The 15,140-nt window shown below is 48.0% G+C and overlaps 1 protein-coding gene across 6 annotated transcripts in view; it reads right to left on the reverse strand.

Annotated features, from left to right (window-relative positions):
- The window catches only part of LOC139020996 (stimulated by retinoic acid gene 6 protein-like), a 34,007-nt gene that overhangs the window by 14,917 nt on the left and 3,950 nt on the right, over positions 1 to 15,140 (reverse strand). For 2 of the 6 annotated variants that reach the window (XM_070431133.1, XM_070431131.1), the window contains exons 2-8: positions 11,243 to 11,318; positions 9,411 to 9,476; positions 7,095 to 7,225; positions 6,181 to 6,301; positions 4,697 to 4,742; positions 3,808 to 3,936; positions 1,236 to 1,306 (exon numbers count right to left, since the gene is read on the reverse strand). In XM_070431133.1, coding sequence (XP_070287234.1) covers positions 1,236 to 1,306; positions 3,808 to 3,936; positions 4,697 to 4,742; positions 6,181 to 6,301; positions 7,095 to 7,225; positions 9,411 to 9,476; positions 11,243 to 11,304 — 626 coding nt within the window. In that variant the 5' untranslated portion in view covers positions 11,305 to 11,318. Of the gene's footprint in view, positions 1 to 1,235; positions 1,307 to 3,807; positions 3,937 to 4,696; positions 4,743 to 6,180; positions 6,302 to 7,094; positions 7,226 to 7,307; positions 7,405 to 9,410; positions 9,512 to 11,242; positions 11,319 to 15,140 lie in introns of those variants that run through there. The other 4 variants (XM_070431130.1, XM_070431129.1, XM_070431135.1 and 1 more) reach the window with 3 other exon arrangements.

A 15,140-nucleotide genomic window follows, 5' to 3' on the forward strand; every position in this document is an offset into this window, starting at 1 on the left:
CCAAGAACCTACAACCAAGATTACTTTATCCAGCAAAGCTATCATTCAGAATTGAAGGTCAGATAAAGAGCTTCACAGATAAGGAAAAGCTAAAGGACTTCATCACCACCAAACCAGTATTATACGAAATGCTGAAAGGTATCCTTTAAGAAGAGGAAGAAGAAAAAGGTAAAGATACAAATTGTGAACAACAAACATGCATCTATCAACAAGTGAATCTAAGAATCAAGTGAATAAATAATCTGATGTACAGAATGAACTGGTGATTACAATGAATCAGGGACATAGAAAGGGAATGGACTGACTATTCTTGGGGGGGAAAGGGGAATGGGAGATGTAGGAAGAGACTGGACAAAAATCGTGCACCTATAGATGAGGACAGTGGGTGGGGAGTGAGCGCGGAGGGTGGGGTGGGAACTGGGAGGAGGGGAGTTATGGGAAAAAAAAAAAGAGGAACAAATGTAATCTGAACAATAAAGACTTAATAAAAAAAAAAAAAAAAGTACTAGCTTTGCCACTGTGTGAGCTTGGATTAGACATGTCCCTTCTCGGAGGCGTATTCTCTTGTACACAGTGGCAGGGATAAGGTGACCACTATGATCACTGAAGACAGTATACTTTTGCCTGGCCAAGAGCTATATCCTCTGTTATTGGTAATGGCATACGAGTTTTTCTCTGAGAATTTACTCCTTTCCCACCATCAGTCCTAAATGGGCAAGTACAGCTGAACCACTTCCTGGGTCCAGTAGTAAACATGTGACCCAGCCTTGAAAATCACTTTAGTCCAATCCCCCAGCCACAGTAACTGGTCCTGGAATGGCATTTGGTCCAATCTGACCCAATAAAACACATGCATGGGACTTTGGTTTGAATTATTAGATAGGAAAAATTCTCTTTCCTGTGAGCTTAAACCAGGAGGGTATAAGCTTAGAGATTCTGGGGGCCACCTCGGGGAGGAAGCCCATCTAACCAGAAAGCTAAGTCAGATAAAAGCACAGTTAAGAGGGGACAAGGGACAGAGGCGTAGTTCTGCTGGATCCACCTAAGCTTGAAACTGACTACCACCAGACTTTTAAATTACTCAACTCAATCCCATTTGAGTTGAGTTTCTGTCATTAGCAAACAAGAGCCCTGACTAATACAGAAGACTTCCTGTCATCTTAGGGTCTCATGCTGTCAGGGCTCGTCCCTGTTGGTGGGAACACCAGTGGTGAATGAGTCAAACCGTGGCTTACTGCAGGGGGGGCTTCCGCAGGAGCTGCTTGACATGCTCTGCCTGATGAATTTCCAGAAACGGCTTTTCTTCCTGTGAGAAAAGAGAGAGGGATATGCTTTGGCTCACAAATTCCTGTTGGAGTGTTGGTCTCTTCGAGGGGCTATCACCACAGAGGGTAGGAATTTGGGTAGCACTTGCTCTTTTGGATTCAGCCATTCCCAGACACCAGTTACTTAATGGAGCGAAAAGCAGGGTCCCGTCTCCTGTTACCAAGCACTTGCTTTCAGGAAGTGCCGGTGGTCTGGCTCCCTTGCCTCCTCTGCTTACTGACTGCACCAGTCACTGCTCTGGGAAGTCTTTCTTCTCTTTGAGATTTGGTGATTTCCCATCATAGTTCAAAACACGGTTTAAAATCCCATTGTTTTTACTTATTATAAATAGAAAGAGTTTCTTTCACTCATTTCTTATTCTGCAGTATTTAAAAAAACCCCACTTTACTGATATGTTTTAAAATGTTTTCTCTGCCTGTCTGGTGTGGCTCAGTGGTTGAAAGTTGACCTATGAACCAGGAAATCACGGTTTGATTCCCAGTCAGGGCAGATGCCCGGGTTATGGGCTCGATCCCAGTGGGGGCCTGCAGGAGGCAGCCAATCAATGATTCTCTCTCTCACCATTGAAGTTTCGATCTCCCTTCCTCTCTGAAATCAATAATAACAATAATAATTTTTTCTCCAAGTGTAATTAGCTTTTCACAGTACTCATCTATTCTGCTATATATGCTGAATATATACATTTTACATGCTATGAGATGAAATCTTAAATAATGCAGATATTAGGTAGAGTACAGAGGACCTGGTTAGAATTTTGACTGGTGAGTGACATCAATGAGATGGAGGAATAGGGGGTTCCAGCACTCAGGCCACGCTGATACACCTATTTTGACAAATACCCACAGATGAGAGTAACTTTGTAGAAGCCCATGAGTGTACCGGGGAGGTTCCAGAACTCCAGTCAAGCAAAAACTCTGAGAAGAAATGCACTGAAGAGGGTAAGAAGAACATTTTCACTTTACCAGTGTCACCCATCCTCAAGGTGGCACAGCTCAGTGCATAGAGAGACCCCCACCTTGGCCTGCAAATTCTCCCATGAGGGAAAGAGTAAAGGTGTAGAGCTTTTCTATGCAATTAAAGTAAGTTGTTATCAACTTAAAATAAACTGTTATAAGATGTTTTATATACGCCGTATAGTAATCACAAAGAAAAACCTGTTTTATACAAACAAATGATAAAGAAAAAGGAATCAAAGCATACCACAACAAAAAGACCCACACACATCACATCACAAAAAAAGCAAGAAATGAGGACTTACAAAACAGTCAGAAAACTAACAAAATGACAACTTTAAGTCCTTACCTACCAATTTCTTTAAATGTAAATGGATTGAATTCTCCAAGTCAAAAGACATAGAGTGGCTGAATGAACTTAAAAAACAAACAAAACACCTCATACAAATATATGCTACCTTATAGGGGACTCACTTTAGCTTTAAGGACACACATGGGCTGAGAGTAAGGGATTGGAAAAAGATAGTTCATACAAATGGTAACCAAAACAGAGCAGAGGTGGCTATATTTATATGAGACGAAAAAGACTTTAAGTCAAAACTGTCACAAGAGACAAAAAAAATCATTATATAATGATAAAGGGGTCAATTCCTCAAGAGAACATAACAATTGTAAAGATATATGCACCCAACATCACGGCACCTAAGTATATAAAGTTAATTATTAATAAAACTGAAGTGATAAATATACAGCAACTTAATAATAGTAGGAAACCTCAACACCCAGCTTTCAACAATAGACAGATAACCCAGAAAGAAAATCAATAAGGAAACGGCTTACTGGAACAGCACTATAGGTCAAATCGACCAAATAAACATACATAGAACATTCCGTCCAAGAGCAGCAGAAGATATGTTCTTCTCAAGAGCACAGGGCCCATCCTCCAGGATACGTCACACATTAGGCCACAAAACAAGCCTTCACAAGTTCAAGTATCAAGTATCTTTTCTGACCACGACATAAAGCGAGATATCAGTAACAGGAAGAAAACCGGAAAACTCACAAATATGTAGAAGTTAAACAATACATCCCTGAACAACCAACAACCAATGGGTCAAAGAAAAAAATCAAAAAGGGAAATCAAAAAATATCTTAAAAACAAATGAAAATGGAACTACAACAGACCACCACTTATGGGATGCAGCCAAAGCAGTTCTAAGAGGGAAGTTTATGGTGGTAAATGTCTACACTAGCAAAAAGAAAGGTCTCAAACAAACAGCCCAACTCTATACCTGAAGGAATCAGAAAAAGAACAGTGGTTAAGAAAAAGCCTCGACAACCAAATGGTCTGGGTTGCTTTTCTGGCTCTGCCACAGACGGGATACGTGATCCTGGGCAACACATGTACTTCTTTGGGCCCAAGCTGCCTGCTACAGAACTGGGGGGAGGGGGAATAGCACCTCCCACACGGACTGTTGTGGAGGCCAAACCTGTCAGGACGCGCGCAGTGCTTATACTTAGTACTCACCGTCTGTAGCTCCCAGCCCAGGCGGACCCTCAGAGACTTGACGAACATGTACAGGAAGCGGCCCAGCAGGAAGGACAGGCACAGCAGTGAGGGCCAGTAGAACATGACGGTCTCATACCTCCCCAAAAACTACAACGAAGCAGACCACTGGTCACTGGATCTAGATGGGGCAGGACCAGGCCCCTGATGAAGCTGTGGACAGGAGCCTGCCTGCCCCAGCCTGCTCCCACCAAAGCCCACTCCCAAAGCTTGGATTCTTGCTCCTCCAGCCCCACATCATTGGAAAGAGCAGGGGACTTGGAGTCCAGCAGCCCTGGATATGAGTCCAACACGCCCATTTTACTTTATACAAAGGGATTTGTTCAGATGAGGTGTGAAATGCTCCTTTTGGAAAATATAAGAGAAGTAGAGGGAAAGTAAGGGCGGGGGGGGGGGGGGAGAGGAAGGGAAGAGGAGGAGGAGGAGGAGGAGGAGGAGGAGGAGGAGGAGGAGAGAGAGAGAGAGAGGCCTTGCTCCTTTTCCTGGGGTATGGGACTAAACAGATGAACAGCTGTATCAGTCTCCCATTAATAGACAGGGAAACTGAGGCTACATGAAGGAGTGTAAAGAAATGAGCCCCTGATTCAGCCATTCCTGGTCTCAGTGCCCAGATCTGCTGCTTCTTAAGAGTTACTCCATATCCTTCAGACAGGTTTGTTGAGAGCTTCCCCACCTTGAGGGGCTGCTATGGGCATTGACTGAGAGAATATCTCTCTGAAGTAGTACCTTGATGAACATAAGATACTATACAATGGAAGCAGGATGAATGGTTCCAACTCCCTTTTGTACACAGGAGAAATCAGAGGCCCATAGAATGACAGAAGCTTGTTCAAAGTCACACAGGACTCACCTGCCCATGGGGACACTGTGTGATGTGAAGAATGGTGACAGCAAACCTGCCGGAGAGAAGCAGGACTTGGGGTACTTCCAGCCCCTGTGACAACAGCCCAGATCGCCCCGGCCTGAAGTTACCTCCTTGACAGGGCTGGTTTCCAGGCCTCCGTGTATGCCCCACCCAGATCAGGCACCCTGCTTGTGCCTAAGAACATGCAACAAAATTCATTTAATGCCCTCAACTCGGACACAATCCCAGAATCCACAGCAGCAGAGCAGGAAGACCCTGAGCGGTCCCCCCATCCCTCCCCTTCACTCAGAGAGGGAAACTGAAGCCCAGAGATGGGAAGGGATTTGTCCAGAGTCACACCAGAGCCAGGACCAAGATCCAGGTCTCCTGACTTTGGGGCTGAGGCTCTGTCTGCCTGTAAAATGAGCCTCAAAGCTTTGCTCCTGCTGAACACACATTCCTGGTCATGTCCAAGCTTGGGTCTTCCTCCCATGGTGTCCAAGCTGCGGCGTGACTCCTGCCACCCTGTCCTCTCCTGGTCAAAGAGTCTGTCATAGGCTGAGACGTTACTCCTCAGCTAACACTGAATATCCTCTCTTGTAATTTTTTTTAAAAGCAAGCCACTTATACACTCTGGAATTGCAGCCACTGGCGTGCCAGTCACTTGTCAGCCCCCTGCATGCTTCAGACACTGGGCCTGGAACCCCTGCCCTCAAAATGCTATAGGGAGGCAGGCCCCATAAGGAGAAGTGGACAAGGAAATGAGCCTAGCAGGACTAGAGAGTGGAATTGCCCAGGGGATGATTCAGTGAGCAAACATTCCCTGGGGCCAGGTCTGCTGGCCCAGTGCCGAGGGCACAGAGCTGACAGAAGGGTCAGGAAGCTCCCACTGTGGTGGCAACAGTCCACAAAGGACGAGCACATGTCCCTCCCTGGGTCGGGTGGGGGAAGATAATCCTCCCGGGGAAGAGAAACACGGAGACAAGGCGACCAGAACACGTGGTCACGAGGGGCTTGTCTCATTTTCCAGTATGTTCCCTGGCTCGTCCAGTTTGCTAAATGAGTATGAGGAAGGAATGCAGGAGTTCTATATGACCTGCATACATGCCAGAGACTGGTTAGGGGGTAGGAGAGAGACAGGAGAGAGACTGAGGCACATGCACTTTCTCCAGGGAAGCCACAGCACAGGGAAGCAGCATCCACACGAGACTCCTGCTGCCACCAGTGGGACCCTCGCAGTTTATGGAAATGAATTTTTCTACATCTCTGAATACTGGGAATGTGTGAATCACGAATGGCTGCTTGTGAAGCAGACAGAATGCTGGCCTGACAGTGGGACTGTGGACCAATCATTCCACCTGCCCTGGGCCTAAGTTCTGAGCAAAGGTACCCTTCCAAGGAGGGCTCTGAGGTCACCACCAGCCCTTTGTCCAGTGTTCAGCAACGGCCTAAGGAATTGTGGGAGGGCAGGCAGGCAGAGTCTGTCTTACCAGATCAGAGAGTAGAGGAAGCCCAGGATGGAGCTGACCAGCTGGAACTCCGATGAGAGGCAGGCAAAGAAGGGGAAGTGGGACAGGCCGACTTCGAAGCCTCCAATCAGAAGCACAAAGGCTGGGAAAGACAGGGCCAGAGATGCTGTGAGTGCTTCTCACGGGCTCAGGGGAGCCCCAGGGAAGCTAAGGGCTTTGTGCTGACTTGCCGTCATGGACCTCAGGACCCGAGGAGATGAGTGGAGGAGCCCCAGCTTAGCACAAGAAGGAATGCAGGAATGTCTTTCATTCATTCATGCAACAGACCCTCCTGGTACCTCTTCCATGCCAGGCACTGGGCTAACTGTTGAGATGAAGAAGACTTGCTCCCTACCCTTGATTAGCTCACAGTAAAGTGGGTGGAAACAGACCACACCAACGAACAAACAAGAATCACCGAGAGAAAACTGGTTGGACAGAGAGGTTTGAAAGTTGTCATATTAGGGATGGTTGAACCTGTAGATTAAAGTTGCCACTTCAGGGGGAGCATGAGGCATGGAGAATGAAGAGGCCCCAGACCAACGGCCAAAGATGATCTGCTCTTTGAGGAAGTATCTGAGGGCCTATTGATAGTAAGAAGGCAGCCATGACTATGGCTCAGGAGAGATTTTCAGGGTGGGTGGTGGTGAACCTACTTTCTGAGCCTTTGCTCTACTCTGTCTAAAGAACCTCTGCCTCTAACTAGGAGAATGCCCCCCACACAAGCTTTGAGACTCTGTGGGCTAGGCACTGATGTCAGACAAGTAACAGGCAGGAAGAACACTGAGTTCCCTCACAGAGCTTACCCTCTGACCCCAGAGAACCCCTGCATGCTGTCTCTGAGAGCAAGAATGTCCATGGTTAAACTCCCAGCAGCTATGAGGCGGTCCTGGTACCTTGGGCCCACTGCGGGATCTGCCGGAGCTGGGAGCCTTCTGAGAACAAGAACATGACCTTATTGGCTGTGGCTCCGAAGGCAATTCCGTAGGACCATCGGTTACTAAAGGTGCCCACGAAGTCCAGAGGTCTGTGAACAAGAGAAACAGTTCATGAGGCCAGAAGGTGGCTCCAAGACATCCCACATTTCATCTCCAAAGTCCCAATCCCACCTTGAGGATGAATGATTGGGGAGTGAACTATTCATTTCAGATGACATTTTCTTAAGCCCTCTGTGCCAATTCTGGGGCTAGGCAGGGATTCAGGGTACTGAAGTGAGGAAGACAAAATTCTTTAAAAAAGTTTTTTATTGTTGACAGTACTATTACAGCTGTCTCCTACTTCTCCCCCTTCTACCCCCTCCGCCCAGCCTCTAACATTCCAGCCCCCCCCACCCACCCACCCCCGCCTTCACCACACTATTGTCTGTGTCCATGGGCTATGCATATAAGTATATAAGTTCTTTGGTTTATCTCAGGAAGACAAAATTTCTTCCCTTATCTAGGAGGAGATGAGCAAGGATACCAGTAGCCATGACAACAAGCAAAATGGGATGAGTTTCATCTATGGGAACACAGGTAGTATGACTCAAGAGACCAAAACAAGGAGTATGTCCCAGACAGGCGTGGGAGAGGCTGCCAGGCATCCAGCCAAGGTCTATGAAAGTTCTTCTTCTCAGTGTCCCTGGGAAGGTCTGGGTATCATTGGCTGTGCTAGTTCTACCTGATCACGCCTTTCCTAGTTACAGCTGATTGGACTATGGGTGACCACCTGCCTTTAGATGGGCCAATCAGATGTCTGGTCTTAAATTTCAGATTTGTGGCCCTGAGGACATGAGCCAAGCAGCTGTCAATATTCTGTTGGCATCATGCTAGAGGCAAGCTGAGGTTTTAGGGAAGCAGAGATCCTGCCAGATGGCATGGAGGAAAATGGTAAACGGTGCTGAGCGCGCCACAGTGACACAGAGAGAATCCGTCTCCCAGAGATGCCCGTCTCAAGAGCCCCCGTTCCCATGAGTCCAGCCTTACAGTGAGACTTCTGTAACTTCATAAAAAACCCTGTTCTCATTTTATGTAAATAAGCTACTAAATATCTGTTTCTCCTAATCACAGGAGACCAGCCTACATCAGAGTAAGCAATTGCAATTGGATAGAAGAGCAAAGGCTTTCCCAGCAGTGTCACTTGAGGCAGGCCTCAATGAAACCTCAGGGCGGTGCGAAGAGCAACCTCACCTTCCTCAGCCATTTGCCCTCTCACCTTCACCTCCAAGGATCAGCTCACGAAGCACCTCTTCTTCGGAGCCTCCCTGGCCACCCACTCCCAGCCAGGCACATGCAGTGTCCCCTCAGTCGTAAGCTCATGTCTGTGTTTCCCACACCTCCCTCTGTGTTATCACTTGCTACTCTGTGCTGGCATACAGGGTCCTTGGACATTGCAGTTAGATTTCTCTCTCCCTGAAGCCCAGATTTTCTCTAGCCTCGGTCCTGACATCCTGGTCTCCTCTCCCTTCCCCAGAGGCCAAAGCTAAGGTCTCGGCATGTCCACATGCTTGAGCCTGCTTACGTTATGACGCTGGCGGAATTAGAGCAAATATCAACCAGACCTGGGTTAAAGCTCTTGTCCCTTACTAGCTGTGTGGCCTTGGGCATGTCACTTAACCTCTCTGAGCCCAAGTGGACTCATCCATTACATGAACATAACCACTTTCACCATGCTAGGCTGGCAAGAGGGTTCACTGAAGTAACGCAGGCAAAGCAAATCATTCAGTGCCTGGGTCACAGTCAGTGTGCAATAATAAATATTAACGATAATGAAGAAGAGAATGAACAATTAGACCTTAAGGAAAAATGTGGTCATGGGTGCAGAGACTCAGAACAGCAGGGCTAGAAAGGCCCTGAAAGTGCCCTGGTCCAGTGGGCTCTCCTGGTGCAGGACTCATGGTGCCATCCCAACAGAAGGCATGCTGCCGTCAGGGACAGGGAACTCGCTCCCGCCCTGCTTCCTGGTGTAGCCATAGTGCTGACTATAGGAAGATCTGAGCCTCCTTGAGATGTTTTACTAGTAAGCATATCTGGGCACCCTTGGGTGCCTAGGATATAATGGCTTGGAAGCCAATTCTGAACTCTCAGGGCTTGGTTTGGGTTGGGGCAAGGCTGTCCACAGGGAGGCAGAGGTTGGGTGGAGGAGGTAACTGGGAGTTATCCTGGCCTGACTATTGGTGTTGGCTCCAATCACTGATACCAGAAGCTGCAGTAACCAGCCCTGGCTCTACTCACATGATAATTCCAAAGTGGTTCCCCAAGAGGGAAGAAGTGTCATCTCTCTGTTTGCAGTGCTCCCGTCTTTGGAGAAAGGACAAGACCAAAATGATGAAAAGCTACAGGGGAAGAAGATGAGAGAGTCAGTGGGAATATTCATCCTGGGCATGGCCTTGGTGTCAGCCCTGAATGACACGTGTGGGTGAGCAGAGCACTCAGCATGTGTGCTCTGCTCAAATGCCAGAGGCACAGAGTGGCTGCACACACCCTGGAGCTTCCAGAATGTTTTGTAATCAGCTTTCCTTTGGGTTGCCCTGAACAGATGTGAGCTCAAATCTAGTCTCTTCCATATACTGGCTGAGAGAGAGACTTAACTTCTCCGAATCTCAGTTTCCTCATCTGTAAAAAAGGGGAAAATAACTGTCAGGTTGCAAATCCTTCTTTGCTTTTTCCCCTTGTGGATTCAGTCATTTTCTCACATAGTTGAGGCCCTTTCTTCTTCTTTTCTACCAGAAACTTCTTAAGACTTGTCTACACTTGCTGACTCCATTTCTTTGCCTCTCACTTGCTCTTCAACCTCCTAACCTGCCCTCATTGCTCCATGGAAACAGCTCTGGCTAAAGTCACTAATCACCATCTTGTTGTTTCATATGATGTAAACTTGAAGCTCAACTCTGGCTTGACCTTCCAGCAGCATTCCTTCCACCTCCTCTTCTTAGAATCACTCCTCCCTAGCCTTCCATGCTTTCCTGGGTTTTCTCCATTACGTCTCAGTCTCCATTGTTAGATCATTCTTTATCCAACCATGAGATTTGGAATTCCTCCTAGTTCAGTCCAAGGAACACTCTTCTTATTACCCGATCCTCTCTTCCTCAGCAACCTCATCCATGTCCATGCTTTCCATGACCACCAATACACAGAAGACTCACAAACTTGATCTTTAGCCCAGACCTGCCCTTGAGCTCCATAATTGTTCCAAATACACAGCTGGCATTTCTTTGTGAAAGATTCTTGAATTCAGTACATCTTACATGAAACTCATGATTTTCCTCCCTGCCCAATCCCTTCATCCACCCCAAACCTGGACCTCTTCATATTTTCCTTAACTAGAAAATGGCAGATACCACCATCCTCCCAGCTGTGCAAGTTAGAAACCAGAGTCATCCTCATCATCTCCCTCTCCTTAACTTCTCTATCCAATCCATTACCGAGTCCTATTGCTTTTACTCCCAAATGTCTTGAGTTGACCACCATCATCTAGGATGAGGTACAATTGCCTCTCACCTGGACCCCTACAACCATCTCCTAACTGGTCTTTCTGCGGCCTCTCTGGCCCGCCTCCAACATGATCCCAACACTGCAACCAGAGTGATCATTTCAAAACATAAATCTGATCACACCACCCTCATGCTAGAAACACTCTAATTACTTCCCATTGTACTTGGAATAAAGACAAAACTCCTTTGCACAGAGCCCCACAGGGCTCCTCCTGGCCTGGCCCTGCCCACCTCCCTGGATAGCTCCCCCTCAGTTCACTCCAGCCACAGCAGCCCTCCCGGTTACTCACACTCTCCAATCCTCCCCGCACACACACACACACACACACAGAGAACCTTTGCACATGCCCTTCCTTCTGCCTGAAATACTCTTCCAATAGATCCCAGCTCCACCATTGCTTCCCTGAAAAGCCAGGATCTCCAACTCTACACCCTTAAAAGCCTTCTTCTTGTGTTTCTAGTGCATAACGTCAAGAAATCTGCTGACCTCTTCAGGCCCCTATGGGAGCTTGTGTGTGGGAGCAGCCCAGTTCCTCTTCCATCCCCTCCTCCACCCTCTCCTGCTTTACTTACTGATGGGATGAGCGAGTAATGGAGAAAGAGTTCCATGTCCACCAAGCCAGCGCAGGTGCCATTTAACTGCCTTGTCCTGGAAAATGGCCAAAAAACACATTCATATCATCGGTCACTGCTGCAGGCATTCGCCCTTCGGTCCTGACCATCACTGTCGGGAGTTTGGCTTGCAGTCCACTAAGATCATCTGATCTTTTTAAATTTTGCTTTCTCAGAGCCAGTACTACCCACATGTGATGTATCTTCCCCAAGTGGATTAACCTTTTTTCCGATTTCTTTCTCCACCCTGATCGTCTACCCAACCGCCCTGCTAACTGGGCCTAACTCCTTCCTTCCTTTTTCTTTTTTTTAAAAAATATATTTTATTGATTTTTTACAGAGAGGAAGGGAGAGGGATAGAGAGCCAGAAACATCGATGAGAGAGAAACATCGATCAGCTTCCTCCTGCACACTCCCTACTGGGGATGTGCCCGCAACCAAGGTACATGCCCTTGACGGGAATCGATCCTGGGACCCTTGAGTCCGCAGGCCGACGCTCTATCCACTGAGCCAAACTGGTTAGGGCCCTCCTTCCTTTCTTGATGACACAGTCAGGGACAGATTCAGGTCCTGTGGGGCCCAAAGCTTATATCATTTGGACATCCTTTTCAAATGTAACTCCAAAAATATCTTACTTTCTCCATGTTTTAAGGAAAACATATGACCATGTAAACACTGAACTGGGGTGCCCCCACCCTCCAGCAGCCTTGGGAGGGTCCTGAGGAGCCCTGAGACGTAAGTTTCCGTAACTTTGCAGGAAACCAGCCTTTGGGCACAGTTTTCCAAAAACAGAGGTCAAGAAGCGTCAGCTCGCTTCTGACCCACGCTGGGCCCTTGGGGCAGGATGGCGGTTATCTGGATGATAGTGTGGACTCTGTCCTCTCCAGGCTTCAGTCCACAGGCCAGGGCTGCTGGGGTCTCAAGTCTGAAACACGTGACAGACAGTTTTGTGACTTCTCTTCAAAGGGACCTCCTTTCTGGGGCTCTCATCACACTTGCTCGTGCTGCTCTGACTTCCACCGCACCAGCTCTGCATGTTCTCACACCTCCAGATCTCTGCTCACTGTGTTCCCTACCCCAGCAGCATCCATCCAGCCGTCTCCTGTGCTTTCTTCCCTGGCCAGCTCCTACTTTTCCCTCAGAAGTCTCAGGGGAGAGCACTCCGCTGGGGAGCCCTTGAGCATGACACATTGCCCCATAATTCTTTAAAATTCCAGTGCTCCCCGGTTTTGTCTAACGATGAGTCTGGAACATCTAGAAGTGGAGGGGGTTGGGGGGAGCTTAAGCTGTCAGCAATGTGATAGGACTGTAAAGCGCAGACTCTGTCTTTTAGGAAAGTCAACTGAGCACATACATCAGTCTCCCCTTCCCATAAGAAAACCATCAGATGTGATTTTTTAAAAAGAAAGAAAATATGGCCATATTTGAAAGCAAGAAGAAAACCTATCAGGGACACAGACCCTGAGCAGTGGAAAGAGACTGGGACCAGGTCAAAGAGAAAAAGCATCAGCTGACCCGGTCCAGGCTGTGGGGCCGGTCGAGAAGTGCTCGACACCAGAGTGCAGGAGGCTGAAGCAGGATGGGGCTGCCCACTGACCACAGAATGATAGCCTGGGATTGATCGGGTACCCAAGTGTCCTCCCACCCCAGCTGACTAGCGGGGCAGTGGTGTTTAGATCTGAGGGAGTAGTTAGTACATACGGGTCACTCAGAGAGAGGCAGTGCCCAGATCACAGGTGGCATCTGGGAGGGACCAGGAGTTCCAGCTTCCAGAAGGCCAGCTCCTGAGGCACCCCATCTAGGGACATCCCACCCCACCCCACTGCACTGAAAGAGGCCGTGTACTGGCAGCAGCTGCCACCCTCCCACAGCTAATATCCCAGGGGAAAGCCCCATCACAAAGATGAGCAAAGAGCCACCAAACATCTAAGGAAAGATGACACCACAGAAGGGAGCCAGAAAGTCAACAGAGGAACTTACTCCTGAGGAAATAAAGTCAACGCAGAATAGAGGGGATTCTCTAAACAAAGACTTAATCAAGGAGGAAGGAGAGGGGTACAGAAAGCAACAGCAGGCAAAGAAATTAGCAAAACTTACGGTTGATATTGAGCACAGAATTTTAAATATGTACTTATATATAATAAAATTATCCTATAAATTTACATTTATACAATTTATATAAAAATATATAAATATTTATATATTTACATTTATATTATTTACAATATAAGTAAATTTCTAAGTGTGAATTTATTATATAAATAAGTTATATATGTATATATAGAGACCATTTTTAGAAACACAATTACGCAAAAGACCCTCTCTGAAACAAATATTGGAGGAAACTTTCAAGCAATAGGAAAAATATATCTAAATGGAGAAGGATTTAAAAGCAACCACGGCCCAGCCTGTGTGGCTCAGTGGTTTAGTGTCGACTTATGAACCAAGAGGTCCCTGGTTTGATTCCCTGGCAGGTGAGTTCAAGGAAGGTGGGTAGTGCAGCCCTGTAAATAAGGGGTCCTCAGCTACAGCGGCTGGTGCCACTGGCCACCTTCCGCTCCAGCAGCCACTTCGGTGAACACATGAAGCATGCCCCCGAGTCAACCCAACTCAGAAAGCCAAGGAGACACTGCCTTGGTCTCTGAGACCCACGAGGCTTCCTTTGTGGGTCTGGGGCTGGTGGGGCAGGTCTGGTGCGGGGTGGGTAACACCTGCTGGGCAGCAGCAAACCAGCACCCCCAAATGCAGAAGGCCCACTTTCAAGTGGTGATGCCTTGGAAATGCGTTTATGATACGCTGTTAAATGGAAAAAAATGATAAAACAGTATGATCCCAGGTTGTGAAGTGGTGGAACTAGTAGAAATCATTTTACTTTCTTTTCCCCTGGAAAACAGCCTCCGGGTTCAGTGGGGATGATCCTCATTCTCTCTCGACTGCCTGCTTTTGAATAGCTCTGGCCAAAGAAAAGGAGACTCTCGCTGGCTGTGTTTCTAACTCCTCAGACCCCAGACCGTTTGCTCCTCTGTTTCCTGGAGTGTCTCGGGTCAGCCATTCCCCGGGCTGAGCACCCCTCCCCAAGCCTCAATCAAGCGCATATTGTGGGCAGCCAGCTGGTATCCCTGGTCTCTTGCTAGGTGTGAGGTGTCAGGAGCTCCCCTACCCTGTACTCCTGACCACACAGTGGACTGAAGTCCTTCACCTGGTTAACCAGTAGCCAGAGCAGCTGCCCATGCCTGGCCCCGTGACCAGTCTCCCACGTCCATGCTGCTAGCAGGGTGACCCAAAGCATGGCAGCCTTGCCCAGAACTGTCCCGCTGCCGTCCCCAGCCGCCGGCCTCCTCGGAGGCCGTCCTGAAAAGAGGCCCAACCAGGAAACCAGCGGCGTTTGCCCCAGCCCTGGTGCTCAGTGCCGTGGCTCCTGAGGCTCAGGGGACTCATGGGTCTCAGTTTAGTCAGTTGTTAATTGTGAAGTTGGACTTAGCCCACTGTCACAGCAGCCAGCCCACTGTTTAGAAATGTCTTTTTATGGGTCTATGTCCCCAGTGGATGGGGAGCTTCTCGGGGGCATTCATCTCCATGCGCCCAGTTCCTAGCCTGACATGTGGCACTAGCAGGTGCTCACTGATATTCCCAAATGGATGGATGGGAAGCTAACATTTCTCCAGGGCCTGCTGTGAACCAAGCTTACCCTTTAAGGGTTAACCTTTTATTATTAACTAACTTCATCCTCACAGCAGCCCGGAGAGAGAGGTCCTGTTATCAACCCATTTCACAGGTGAGGAAACTGAGGCATCAAAAAAAAAACTTGTCCAAGCTTACCCAGCTGGTGAGTTGGGGAGCCAGGACTTAAAACTCGGGC

This window comes from Myotis yumanensis, unplaced genomic scaffold, assembly GCF_028538775.1.
Source record: "Myotis yumanensis isolate MYYU_CA2020_CCGP unplaced genomic scaffold, mMyoYum1.0.hap1 SCAF_12, whole genome shotgun sequence".
NCBI lineage: Eukaryota > Metazoa > Chordata > Mammalia > Chiroptera > Vespertilionidae > Myotis > Myotis yumanensis.